At 38.1% G+C, this 15,238-nt stretch overlaps 1 protein-coding gene across 1 annotated transcript in view; it reads left to right on the top strand.

Moving 5' to 3' along the window:
• The window catches only part of LOC126110888 (beta-glucuronidase-like), a 138,044-nt gene extending 130,058 nt beyond the window's left edge, over positions 1–7,986 (top strand). Inside the window, exon 12 of the mRNA XM_049915002.1 lies at positions 3,748–7,986. Coding sequence (XP_049770959.1) covers positions 3,748–3,911 — 164 coding nt within the window. The 3' untranslated portion in view covers positions 3,912–7,986. The remainder of the gene's footprint in view (positions 1–3,747) is intronic.
• The last annotated feature ends 7,252 nt before the right edge of the window (positions 7,987–15,238 follow it).

Below are 15,238 nucleotides of genomic sequence, written 5' to 3'. Positions count from 1 at the left end.
TCTCGCAACAAGAAGCGATAGAGCAATTAGCTGAAAAGAAGCAGAAATTACAAGCATTGGCCAAACGACTTAGAAGATACAAAAAAAGTGAAAATAGAAGGAAACAAAACCACACATTCAACACAAACCAAAAGAAATTTTACCAGACAATAGATAACACACACATTAAAATAGACAATCCACCAAACATAACAGACATCGAACACTTCTGGAGCAACGTATGGTCAAACCCGGTACAACATAACAGACATGCACGGTGGATACAAGCAGAAACAGACACATACAAGATGATACCACAAATGCCTGAAGTGATAATTTTGCAACATGAAGTCACCCGAGCAATTAATTCTACGCACAATTGGAAAGCCCCTGGAAAAGATAAAATAGCAAATTTCTGGTTAAAGAAGTTCACCTCAACACATTCACATCTAACTAAATTATTTAACAGTTACAATGGAGACCCATACACATTCCCAGATACACTTACACAAGGAATAACTTATCTGAAACCTAAAGATCAAGCAGACACAGCAAACCCAGCAAAATATCACCCCATAACATGCCTACCAACAATATACAAAATATTAACTTCAGTCATTACACAGAAATTAATGACACATACAGCACAGAACAAAATTATAAATGAAGAACAAAAAGGCTGCTGCAAAGGAGCACGAGGATGTAAAGAGCAACTGATAATAGATGCAGAGGTGACATATCAAGCTAAAACTAAACAAAGGTCACTACATTATGCATACATTGATAACCAAAAAGCTTTTGATAGTGTACCCCACTCATGGTTACTACAAATATTGGAAATATACAAAGTAGATCCTAAATTGATACAGTTCCTAAACATAGTAATGAAAAATTGGAAAACCACACTTAATATCCAAGCAAATTCAAATAATATCACATCACAGCCAATACAGATTAAGCGTGGAATATACCAAGGAGACTCATTAAGTCCTTTCTGGTTCTGCCTTGCTCTGAACCCACTACCCAACATGCTAAATAATATTACTGGAACATACCAACACAAAATCACACATTTGCTATACATGGATGATCTAAAACTACTGGCAGCAACAAATCAACAACTCAACCAATTACTAAAGATAACAGAAGTATTCAGCATTGATATAAATATGGCTTTCGGAACAGACAAATGTAAGAAAAATAGCATAGTCAAGGGAAAACACACTAAACAAGAAGATTACATCTTGGATAAACACAGTGACTGCATAGAAGCGATGGAAAAAACAGATGCATATAAATATCTAGGATACAGACATAAAATAGGAATAGATAATACAAATATTAAAGAAGAACTAAAAGAAAAATTTAGACAAAGACTAACAAAAATACTGAAAACAGAATTGACAGCAAGAAACAAGACAAAAACTATAAATACTTATGCTATACCAATATTAACCTACTCATTTGGAGTAGTGAAATGGAGTAACACAGACCTAGAAGCATTCAATACACTTACACGATCACAATGCCACATATATAGAATACATCACATACATTCAGCAACAGAAAGATTCACATTAAGCAGAAAGGAAGGAGGAAGGGGATTTATCGACATAAAAAACCTACATTATGGACAGGTAGACAATTTAAGAAAATTCTTTATAGAACAAGCAGAAACTAGCAAAATACACAAAGCAATCACTTATATAAATACATCGGCTACACCATTGCAATTTCATTACCACTTCTACAACTCTTTAGATCACATAACATCAACAGACATGAAGAAAGTAAATTGGAAAAAGAAAACACTACATGGCAAGCACCCGTATCATCTAACACAGCCACACATCGATAAAGACGCATCCAACACATGGCTAAGAAAAGGCAATATATACAGTGAGACGGAAGGATTCATGATTGCAATACAGGATCAAACAATAAACATCAGATATTACAGCAAGCATATTATTAAAGATCCCAATACCACAACAGATAAATGCAGACTTTGCAAACAACAAATCGAAACAGTAGATCACATCACAATCGGATTTACAATACTAGCAATCACAGAATACCCCAGAAGACATGACAATGTAGCAAAAATAATACATCAACAACTTGTCATACAACATAAACTAATAAAACAACACGTTCCCACATACAAGTATGCACCACAAAATGTACTGGGGAATGATGAATACAAATTATACTGGAACAGAACCATTATTACAAATAAAACAACACCACATAAGAAACCTGACGTCATACTCACCAATAAAAAGAGGAAATTATCACAAGTAATCGAAATAGCCATACCCAATACAACAAATATACAGAAGAAAACAGGAGAAAACAGGAGAAAAAAATTGAAAAATACATCCAACTGGCCGAGGAAGTCAAGGACATGTGGCATCAGGATAAAGTTGCCATTATACCAATTGTACTGTGAACTACAGGAGTCATATCACACAATATCCACCAGTACATCAACGCAATACAGCTACATCCAAACGTATATATACAACTACAGAAATCCGTAATTATTGATACATGTTCAATTACCCGAAAGTTCCTAAATGCAATGTAACATATACCGTACAGTTAAAAGGAAGTCACACTTGATCAAGGTCCGCAACACTTTCCATTTTTAACCAGACATAACGTCTGAGAAAGGAAAGAAATAATAATGTGATGTGTTTTTTAACCATCAGGCTGTAAAAGTCACTCAATGTGTGTCCGCATTCTTTGCTGGAAAACCAGTTTCAACGGTTCAGTAAACCATTCTGACGTATACAAAGTTGACAAACTAAACAGATTTAAAGAATGTACACTGGCTTCAACATTAAAAAACTGAATATTTACTGTATTGTGTTGTACATTCAACTATTGTGTGTCAAGTTGTGCATGATTTGCCATGCTAAAAGAGCAAATTCAAGTTTGAACTACTAGAATCATCAGTGTATACACTACATCACATTTTTACACAAATCAGGAATGATTTGCATAACAATTTGATATGTTATTTGCAATACTGATTATAGTGTTTCATACATTTACATACCTTTAATCTAAAAAACAAGCCTCCCATACTTGTCCAATAACAGATAAAAATTTTCAAAACAGTATGGCAGAAGTTACATTTTTGGTGAAAAACCTTGTATGGATGTATGTCCTACAGTGAGTACGCCAACTTTGTGTACCTGGGGATGATCCAATGATTTTTAAAAACTTTCTTGACACATTAAACCACTTCCTACTCAAAATAATAAGTCACATTCTTGCATAATAGAAATTTGTGCACCAGATGATAGTGCCTCACAACGGTCTAGTAGCTTAATCCTTCCACTGTCACACTCAGACACTTATTGGAGACAGAAAACAGGCCAAGAGCATAACTAACTATATAATTTATAACTAACTATATAATAACTGTGTCTGTGTATGTGCGGTTGGATATGGGTGTGTGTGCGAGTGTATACCTGTCCTTTTTTCCCCCTAAGGTAAGTCTTTCCGCTACCGGGATTGGAATGACTCCTTACCCTCTCCCTTAAAACCCACATCCTTTCGTCTTTTCCTCTCCTTCCCTCTTTCCTGACGAAGCAACCGTTGGTTGCGAAAGCTTGAATTTTGTGTGTATATTTGTGTTTGTTTGTGTGTCTATCGACCTGCCAGCGCTTTCGTTTGGTAAGTCACATCATCTTTGTTTTTAGATATAACTATATAATTTTTTCAACAATTAATTTAATGTTCACTGATTAATTGCAGATTCCAAACGTGCTGCAGGAAATAAGAAGGGAATCTTTACAAGAGCACGGCAGCCCAAAATGACAGCACATATGGTGAGACAACGGTATTGGTCCCTTGCCAAAGAAGATTATAATGTAACACTTCCTGAAGATCTTAACCCCTATGTTTGCAGTACTTGCTGAAATTGGGGAAAATGTGCAGTACTGCATCCACCATCTGTACCAGACATCAGCACATCACTTGGTCTATACTACACCTATTTATTAAGAACCCAAGATTTTCTTTTAAATAGAAGTTTTATACACAAAAAAGAACAGATACACGGAATTATTTTGTCTACTGCTAGCTGCAGATCCATATACATACTTGAGAACAGAAGTTCTAGAACAAGTGAAGAAATCCAACTGCCATGTTTCTACTAACACTTCTGAAAATATATTGTAGGTAATGATAAAAATGTTGATTTAAGTAATATTTTATATGTTGTGTAACATGCATGTAACTGTATTAAATTTTGTTAATTCCACACTAGAAGACACTGTGCAGTCAAAAATACCGTGCACTGTTATTCTTATTAACAGTGATTTAATCTTACAGTTTGTAAAGAATGTAGTTTTTTTTTTATTTTGTAACAAAACTGGAATATAAAATGAAGCTTGTACAGTGAAAATGTGAGTCAGTCCAAGCTGCATTATCTTGTCAGATGACCTCTTTCCTGCAATACAGAACCCTCTGTTGTGTGCTGAGGATTATGTATCCAGTATGAGATTGAAGTACTGTGTTCTTTAAGCATGGACCATGAGCATTTAATTTATGACACTCAGAAAATTCTAGAATAAGTTCTTGGTTTCACAAATAATATTAAATTAAAATAACTGAAAATTTTTGCATTAAACAGAATAGCAGCAATCATCAATGATATAAATTTATTTATTCCACATTCAACTATATAGGTACCTCTCTGTATTATCATAAACAGAGTTGCAATAAAATTTAGAGATAAGTAGATGTTTTTTTAACCCAGTCTAGGATGCAGCTAAATACCACATACCACACAGTTTCTTGAAGTATCAAAGAATTAATTGCTTCTCTGACTTCAAATGTCAACAGAGTTATTTTTATGTGAATGGATGCTGTCTGTCTTCTTTCAGACGTATCTCAATAGGATAGGTGGAAATGTAAGCCAGGGAGTGTGAAGAGATAGTCCACACATTTATGATACAGATTGTGTCCAGATGGTGCAGTGGCTAATACAACTGCCTAGTAAGTTGGAGATCTCAGGTTTGAGCCCCATTCCGGCACACTTTTTCATCTGCTGCTGCAGATTCCACATTATGTTCCAATGCAGCTGATATCACTAGTTCCTTATCTTTCCTTCACTTTTTCCCCGCTTCACCTTCAGTTACATGGAGTTATATTTCTCAGTGGTATTTTTTTTATTGTAATAGTTCATTTGTGTTTGTTTTTTAAAAGTCTAGTACAAAGGGAAGAGAGATCATCATTTACTCCTTCATTCACAAATAATCTGGAATGTAGATGACAGTGACCATGTGCATGTGAGTGAGCATGTTTGCAATCTTTAAATGTACTTTTAAATGCATCTATGTGCCACACAATATCTCCTCTATGTGGTGAGCAGCAATCTATCCAGTTCCATCGTAGATTTGCCATTGTTTGATTTCCACCATAATTTTTCATGCTTGTGGTGCTTCTAAATACAGCACTAAAAAGTAGTTTTGCCAGGACAGGGTAATGATATTTATGGTACTGAAAGAATTTCTCTCGTTTCCAAATATCTAGACATGACAATGACAACATTGATAATGAATGTTGATAATGCTAAATATCATCACAACAAATCATTCATGGGTTATGAGTCCATCCATTTTACCAAAAGTGCTGCACATCACAACACAAATGATTTCATAAGCTGCTTCACTACGTAGGCCATTTGCATATTACCTTCCAGAACAAGTTTCTCTGAACTAGGGAGGTGAGACTTGTCTCACCAGCATATCCTGCACTCTCACAATGGCCCTGGCCTAAACAACCACTAACTTGTTTCCCAATGCATCACCTTACCTGTTCTATTCTCCCTTCTGGCCACACCCCTCCTTCTCCATAAATATCATGCCCTGTTTTCTCCCACTACTCTGCCCTCCCCATGCAGACATCTCCCTCCCCCCTTCTGCAGAACCATCCCTTTCTCTCCATGTTCCATGTCTCCCTCTTCATCTCCACCTTCTTCTCCTAGTGCCATACTAAATCTCCCTGCTCTCATGGCAATAGCCCCTTTTCAAACATTTAATTTTCATGCTATTTACAACATACACTATACTATCGACTCCTGCTGTCCAGCCTGACTGATAGACAATCATTGCAAGAAACTTCACCTTTTCCAGTTCCACCAATCTGGTCTTTCATAAACGTACAGTCCATGGTCAAGCACATACTTGACAGCCTCTACTCCTTTTACAAAATCCTTTTACTCTATGACCTCAATCTCCTGGATGCCAACACTGCAGTAGGAACTCTTGACCTTCGACGACTGAAACAGCATTCCCAGTACCACTGAGGAAACTGTCCCGGCTACTCCTGCCTTGTGCCATATGGGATTTATAACCAAGGAAAAAGCTTACTGCTCTCACTTCTCTTGCCTCCTCCTCTGTCGGCCCTTCATAGCTACCCACCACACCTTGCTGATTTATTCCACCTTCCATATTCCCAGAAACTCCCTCCACCATCCATGAAACACACTGCTCTTAAACATCCCTCCCATAACACTGTTGTCAACCTTTCTGCTAAAACTATGATCCCTCCAGAAGTCACAGTACTTTCTAAAGACCCGCCTCTAGCCTTGTATGAAGTTCATGATGCTGGACTTATAAAGGACCCCTCATTCCTTTACTCATTCTCTGCCACAGAAACATTTCTTCACCATACACCCCACTGTCAACAGCCAACCAAAACCCCCACATATAGCCTTGTTTAAAACAGTTCCAACCTCCCTCCAACTGTGATACTCCTTACCTTTCATCCAGTCATCCCTGGTAATCTTTCAGGAATTCCTTACTTCTAACCTGGTTTCTTCTTCATTTCCTATTCCTCGTCAGTGAGTTGAACATTAATCCTTTGGAATTCACAGCTATCTGTAACCTGAAAACCAATCCTACTCTATCATCCCTCCCAGAGATAAAGGCTCCACCACAGTGGTCATTAATTATAGTGACTATGTGCCTAAGGGTCTCTACTAACTTTCCAACACCTCTGCATACAAACCTTACTACCATGATCCCATCCCAGAAGTTCAACATGACATTCAGCAGCCTTAGGTCAAGGCCTTAGGTCCACACCACAACGTAACACCTGAATCCAACTCCTTCCTCACACTAGCAACCCCCTATGCTCCTAGTTTTATGTAATCCCCAAACTCCACCAACCCAAACCAACAGGTCTCCCTACCAGTCATCCTATTGTGCCTACTCCCATAGAAAGAACATCTACATTTGTTGACCAGTACCTCCAAGCTGTTGTCCATAACCTCCCACCGTGCATTCAATACACTGCTCACTTCCTTATTCGCCTCTCCATAGTTCCTGAACCATTAGCACCAGACTCTGTCCTGGTCACTGTGGAAGTGACAGCCTTATACACCAACATCCTCAATGCCATCTTTGCCAACATCTTCCTGATACGAAGCCCATCACCTCTCTCCTAATTCTCCAAGCCAATCACTTCCTGACACACAATTATTTCACTTCGAAGGCCAAATCCATAAACAAATCCATAGTACTTTAATGTGTACTCTCATGGCACCATCTTCTACCAACTTATTTCTGGGCCATCTGAAAGAATCCTTTCTATCTAGTCAATAGCTAAAACCCCTCATGTGGTTCAGATTCACAGATGACATTTTCATGATGTGGACTCATGACAAGGGCAACCTTCACTCCTCAACACTTACTTCCAAATTCACTTCACCTAGTCCTTCTTAACTCAACAAGCCATCTTTCTAGATGTCAACCTCCACCTCTCAGATGGCTCCGTAGCTATGCCTGTTCATATCAAGTGCATCAGCCACCAACAGTACCTCCACTTTGATAGCTGTCACTCATTCCTTGTCAAAAAGTTTCTTCATTATAGCCTCATAACCCATGGACACTGCATCTGTTGTGATAAGCAGAAGATGTCAAAATATACTGACAATCTTATCAGAGCTTTTATTGACAGACAATATCCTACTCAGCTCATCCATGAACAGCTCTCCTGTGCCATCTCCTCCTCTGACACTGGTAAACCCATTAACCACCACCAACCAGCACTCCTCTGATCATCCAGTACCACCCTGGCCTTGAAATGGTCAACCACATCCTTCACCAGGGTTTCAACTACCTTTCATTGTGCACTGAGATGGATATCCTACCCACATCACTCAAAGTAGCGTTCCACCGCCAACCCACCTTATAAACTATCATTTACCATCCCTATTCCAACCCTGTTATCAATCCTGCACCCAAAGGGTCATTTCCTAGTGGTCGGCCCAGATTCAAGACCCCCACCTACCCCTCACTACCTCTTCTCATCACAGGCATTTCCTACCCAATAAAAGGCAAGGCTACTTATTAAAGCAGCCATGATACATATCAGCTATGCTGCAATTATTATACAGCACTCTATGTGGCATGTCATGTAACCAACTGCCTACTCACATTAAAGGCCTGTGCCTAACTGAGGCAGATTTGACAACTGAGTTGCTCAACATGCTGCAAACTGTAATACAAATGAGTTACACAGTTGCTTCACTCCACAGGCCATTTGGATATAACCTTCCAGAACAAGTTTTGCTGAACTACATTTGTGGGAATTCTCTCTCCAGCATATCCTGCACTTTTCCAATTGCTCTAGAATAAAACTCCACTAACCCATTTCCCAATGCCTCATCTTACATTTTCTCTTCTCTCTTCTGTTGACACCACTCCTTCTCCACCCAGATCATCTACTGTCGCCCCCCCCTACCCCCCCCCCCCCACTTTTGCACTACTACTTTTTTTCTCTCCTCTCCCTGTCTCCCTCTTCATTTCCACCTTTCTCTCCTTTTTCCTCAATCTCCCCCCCCCCCTTCCCTCTTTCTATATCTCTTTTATGGTCTGTGCCCTGTACTCCTTCCATCTTGTGCAACCACTGTTTTATCTGTTGAAAGACCTGCCTCTTTCCCCCTACTCCCTTGTGTCCTTCCCTACTCCGTCTCCATATCCCTCAACCCAGGCAACTGCTTTCAATAATTGATAATCAATAATCAATCTCACCATGGCCATGGGAGTGTGTGTGTGTGTGTGTGTGTGTGTGTGTGTGTGTGTGTGTGTGTGTGTGTGAGAATAGGTGTACTTTTACTGCAAAAAGAGCAAGAGTTTAGAAGCTAGTCTGCATAGTGTTTCCTGTCACATTTCTACGCTCCGCACTTCAGTCCACTCTAGATGGTTAGTTGCCTTTCCCTTATTTTAAGTAACTATTTGCCTTGTGTAGTCTGATAGCTTGTGAAAGTAGAGTCATGAGTATAAAGTATTAATCCACAAGGAAATCATCCACTAATGAACCCAAAAGTTTATTCTGTGTTAATATTATGTGGGATTTGCAGCTGGCATAATGACGTTTGTCTTCTTCCTGTTACTGGTTAGATGTCCCATTTTAAAAGTGTGATAATGCACTGTTCTCACAATCATTATCATTTTGTACAACTTATATTTTAGATAATGAACATCGATGGCCATGCTTTACACAAATACACACATGATGAGATGAAGATGATGTATCCACACACCTGTTATACTGTAGATGCATTTCAAAATGTGTCACGTCCAAAACTAGTAGTGCTAAATAAAGTATTTTAAAATACAGTGTGGTGGAATGTTGTCTTTCCTCAAGTAACACGGTCAACTGTCAGTTCTTGAAGTGATTACTGTAATGATATTACAATGGGTATGAAGAGAGTAGGTTTATATTACATGTAGAGTAACTCCTAGATTCATCGGCTAGCAAAAATCAGAAACTTCACAATTTATCTGAAAGATGAGTACGTGAACAATGGGTTCAAAACTTTCCACACAAATGGTGAGTTGGCAATATTTGTAAATAATGCAAAGAAAGAAAATTGGTTATAATTCCCAATCAAAACAAAAAGCAAGGCATTCTGTTAACAGATGTAGTTTTACATGGTGCATATTATGTTGGATACTTCCAAACAATGCAGTAACTCCACAGAGTCTAGGAATATGCAGCCAGATGAACACAGACTAAGTGACTAAACAGAGGACACCATGTATTTCATAGAATTTGGCACAACAAAAAAATGTGTTGTTTATTTTTTTTATACTGGCACTGATATATTGATTTATGCAGGGAGACTAAACGACAGGGTCTTAGTCCACCATTGCCTGCGCCAAAACTGAGTAAGTACCTGTAATTAATGTAAAACCAGCCAGTATCATTAAAGAGTAGTGGGAAGCCTTTTGCTAGATCTTTATTAGACACAATTTCTTCAGAAATTAGTGACCCAAATTTAGCTTTTGCATTCAATGATTAAAATATGGTGCAGTTGCATCCCCCTCATAGTATAGTCTGCACTTGGGGACTTTTTTATCTATACCCATCATGTGTAGGTGTTTTTTAACATTCCCATGGCCAGTCACCAGTCCTACTATAAGTTTAACCTGTCTCCTGTTTGAGCCCAGGATTACAGAACTTCTCTTGAAACATGGCTTCGGCATCATTAGCTTGCTCTTAGTCCAATATTCTACATGTTGCCTCTCAATCCAACTACATAGTTTTGTTATTATCACCATCTTAGTGATGGCTAGGACAGGATCTGGTCCAATAAATGGAGTCATAGTGCTTGTCCTGACCAGCCCATCAGCTTATTCAGTGCCATTGATTCCTGAGAGACCAGGGACCCAAAGCAGATTTACCCTGCTCCTTTTCCCTAGCTTTGCAAGAGCTTCAAGTCATTCTGCAATGATCTTCCCACTCTCTCTAGTCTGGGGTGTACCTTGTATGCTCCAGTCCCAGTGCCTTCACCTGTGTTGATTCAGGTTAAACCAGATCACTTCTCCTGAAGAGTATCAAAGTCCATTCTTCCACTGCTCCCTATTTCCAATTATTACCTTGAAAGTTTTATTGAAATATGTGGAAATTGTTAAATAATCAGCTGGAATTTCCCTGAACATTCATTTATTTACCAAATTCACTATACTGCTGTGGGATTCTGGACTAGGTTTGCAGTTATTTCCAGTTTTTAACCTGTATGCTCCTGCTGCTATAGCTGCCTCCTTTGTAACCCAAAGGTGTAATAGGGGCATGTCCAGCATGGTCTCCCTCTCAGTAGTGGGTGCGCTGCCAATTCCACCTAGTATGGCTAAGCAGGCCAATCTCTGCACCTTGGTAAGCTCCTTAGTAGCCACCTTCTGTTGTAATTTATTCCACCATTCTGTAGTCCTGTAACTTATGATAGGTCTTATTGTAGTGGTGGATATCCAGTACATGCTCAAGTTTTTACCACTGGCCTTTCTAGTGCACATAGTAGCACATTTTGCTTTGGAACATGTTGTTGTGGTCTTCAGTCTGAAGAATGGTTTGGTTAATGGGTTTACCAGTGTCAGAGGAGGAGATGGCACAGGAGAGCTGTTCACGGATGAGCTGAGTAGGATATTGTCTGTCAATAAAAGCTCTGATAAGATTGTCAGTATATTTTGACATCATCTGTTTATCACAACAGATGCAATGTCCATGGGTTATGAGGCTATAATGAAGAAACTTTTTGACAAGGAATGAGTGACAGCTATCAAAGTGGAGGTACTGTTGGTGGCTGATGCACTTGATATGAACAGGCATAGCTACGGAGCCATTTGAGAGGTGGAGGTTGACATCTAGAAAGATGGCTTGTTGAGTTAAGAAGGACTAGGTGAAGTGAATTTGGAAGTAAGTGTTGAGGAGCGAAGACTCTGTTCATAGGCCAATTAATTTCAGATTTTAGTACCTCATTGGTAACTAAAAATGTTTGTTTTGGAACTCTCTTCAGTGTAAGTTCTAGAGGTTGTAGCAGGAGCAAGTGATGTTAGTTTGTTACTGCCATTCAAATTCTGTTCAGCAGAAACTTGTTACTGTGCTGACATGCGGTAGACTAGTGGGAAGTTTAAACAAAGTTGTCCAAAAGGGACACATGGATTTGGTGGTTTATTTCTGGGATGAACAAAATCAGTCTGTATCTATAAAAAATTTAACTTCTATGTTTTTGATCCTGCCACATTTTCTGATTTACAGTCAACATTCCTGGATGGTGTGAATGGTTTGAATTTGTCACCTAAGACTGTAACTCAAATTTCAAACGATGCGCCAAATGTGAACTTTAAGATGTTGCATGATTTGCATGCATTTGTAATCAGTGAAGAAGATAATCAGCCACAAATGTTTAATTGTGATACTTGCTCACTTCATGTAGTGAATGGAGCTTTAAAAATTGCTCACAATAAAAGTGGTTGGAATGCACATGAATTTCTTAGGGTGATATGGTACTTTATGAAGGATTTTCTTTCAAGGAAGGCAAACTTCTTAAATATCACTGGGTTTTTCCAAGTTTCCTCTCAAATTTTGTTCTGTAAGAGGGGTTGGAAATGCTAAAGACATGAAGAGAGCACTTGAACTTAGTCCACATTTGAAGTTTTATGTTGCTGAAGGACATAAAAGGCCACCTGAAAGTAAAAACTTCAAAAAAATTTGACATGACTTAGAAGACAAATTCCTCTGTGCAAAACTTGAATTTCTTACACTATTGTCAATTTAACTAAGTATCAATAAAATGACTCTCTCTTCCACTTTTTGTACAAAGATTTGTTCATTTTAATGTATGGGATTGCTTCTTGGTTGATAAGAAAAAGGGTTATCAAAATGGTGACCAGTCCTAGCAAATTACTTGCTATTGATGTTACCGAAGCATGTAATCATAAAACAAGTCATTATGTAGATGTTGGATTTGGTGCCACTGCTGCTAGCAAGAACTACCCAGAAAAGGGTATCCTTATTTCCAGAAATAAGTGCACAGGTATTTTGCATAGCCTGTATCCAAAAACTGCTGAGAAGAGTCCACTGAAATTAAAGATAATAAAAGGTGCTTCATGTTCATTACTATGACAAGCTCCATATTAAGAAATTCTTGAATGTCAACTGCATTGGAAAAATGTATGTAAAAAAAAGAACATGTAACTCCATCAACAGCTGCCGTAGTGAAGAGAGAATTCTTTAAATTTTGTGAACATTCTGAAAAATGAAAAAACAACCCAATCCTAAGGAGGACATACTTGATCACTTTTTGTTGAATTAACTGCAAAGTGCGAACTATGACTTCATCGAGTTCGTAAAAAAGCTGTTAGGCATTTTTCATGGAAATGCTGCACTTGAAAGAGGCTTTTCTGCTAACAAAGAAGTTTTAGTTGAAGAAATGTTTACAATGCAATACAACTGTTAGGCAGTTTACTTAATAGTGAGAAACAACTGAATGTGGATACTACAAAATCAGTGATACTAGCTGCAAAGATTGCTTCATCAAAAAGAGTAGAACTCTTGAAAAACAAGAAATCTGATGGAAATGAAGTGGCGAGTCTTAAAAGAAAAACCGTTCAAGAAATAAGAGGGCTCAAAAATAAAAAAAAAAAGAGGAATTATTATAAAAAAGGTAAAAGAACAAGTTAAAGTTTTAGAAGTTGAAATTTCAGGTTTAGAAAGAAACTTAAACACCGAGTCTTTTACTGTGAAGCTTAAGATTTGACATAAATTTTGTATCTTCAAAATTGTTACAATTTCTTAGGGAAAACGGTAGTTTTCACTAGATTACTATGTTAAAATAGTTTGTATTTTACTTCATGTGATAATAAATATGTCTGAAAACAGTCATACCCCATCCTATGTGAGAGTTTAATGTTTTTATAGTATCTGATGAATGGTATACTACAAGTCCTATATAGTTACACTATTCATGCTGACATACAGCTTAAGTGATGTAAGAATTCTCACATTCAGCTTTCATTTCAACCAGCTTTTGGGCTCACAAAAGAAGTTTTTTCATCATTGTACCATGTATATTCTCAAGAGGTCATGTATATAACTAAAGAGGTAATGAAAAAGTAATGAAAAGGTCTTGAATTGATCCTCTGAAAATCTGTAGACACCATGGAAATACCAATTAGCCACAGCAGCAATGCTAAAATTTTCATTGGTTTGAAATATTGTGGTGTTGTAGAATATGGGAAAACTGGTCAGTGCTATTTTAATAACAATACTGACAGAAACAAGCAACAAAAGTTCAGCAATGTTGATACAATAATCCTGCTCTTGCTTTGTCATGGCTTAAGGTATGTGTGTACATGCTGTGTGCAAGACTTTTCCCACCTGGTCAATACAGTAGTTTCTTGCTGTCGTCGCTGGACATCTGTTCATTGCAGAATGGCACCAACCCTAGCATTAAATTATTTTTACAAAGTGAGATGGCAATGAAGTACAATGCTTCATAGGATTAAAGATTTACCTGCCATTTCTATGAAATAATAAATGAAAAAAGAAATTATGGTCACGGTAATAAATTACAGACTTAACAATTCATCTGCAGTATACAATAAAAATAGAAAGTGGCTGGTCTGTTGCCTGTGTCTACACATATGCCTTTATCTGCTTGTAGCTCTTGAAAACAGTTGAATTAATATGAAAAGTGAAGATCTCTACTTTTGTTTTCACCCTTTAGCATTCTTTGTAATGCCCAAATAGTAGTATGATCCTCGACTACATCACCATTTTTGAGCATATTTTCAAGGAATTAGCATCACCAGGAGCATACTGATGTTCTTTTGTTGTATTCAACCACTTATCACTTATTGGAAAAACAGCAAATTGTAAATGGACCAATTTTTCTTTTATTCACCTATTTAATTTAATATTTAGATAGATATTCAGCAATCACAGGCCCTGCAGACCACACACTGCTTCCACAAACTGCCTCCATTCCTTCTTGTTTTGTGCCCGGTTCCTACAGGTGTCTTCACTTCCCAGGCCTACTAGGTCCTCCGCCAGGTCGTCCATCCAGCACTGCCTTGGTCTTCCAATGGGGCGTTTGGTTTCCCCACTAGTGCCATCTTCGCCTGTCTTCCATCTGGCATACGGGCTACAGGGCTCACCCATTGTATTCTTTTGCTCTTTATCTTCTGTAGGCTAGTTGGTTATCGCATCAGAAGGTAGATTTCCTCGTTTTTCCTCCTCCTCCATTCTCCATTAACTAAAACTGGTCCCCACATCTTCCTCATTACTCTTCTTTCAAATATTAATAGTTTTTCCCTTTCTAGCTTAGTCGTGCTCCATGTTTCTCAACCGTATATTACTGCTGGGCATATCACTGTGTTGTAGATTTTCATCTTTGTGTTCACTGAGATTGATTTAGAGCCAAGCGTCTCTCTGAGGGTATGCATGAATTTCG

This window comes from Schistocerca cancellata, chromosome 1 (assembly GCF_023864275.1).
Source record: "Schistocerca cancellata isolate TAMUIC-IGC-003103 chromosome 1, iqSchCanc2.1, whole genome shotgun sequence".
In the NCBI taxonomy this organism is placed as follows: domain Eukaryota; kingdom Metazoa; phylum Arthropoda; class Insecta; order Orthoptera; family Acrididae; genus Schistocerca; species Schistocerca cancellata.
This window is presented reverse-complemented; position numbering and strand designations above follow the sequence as displayed.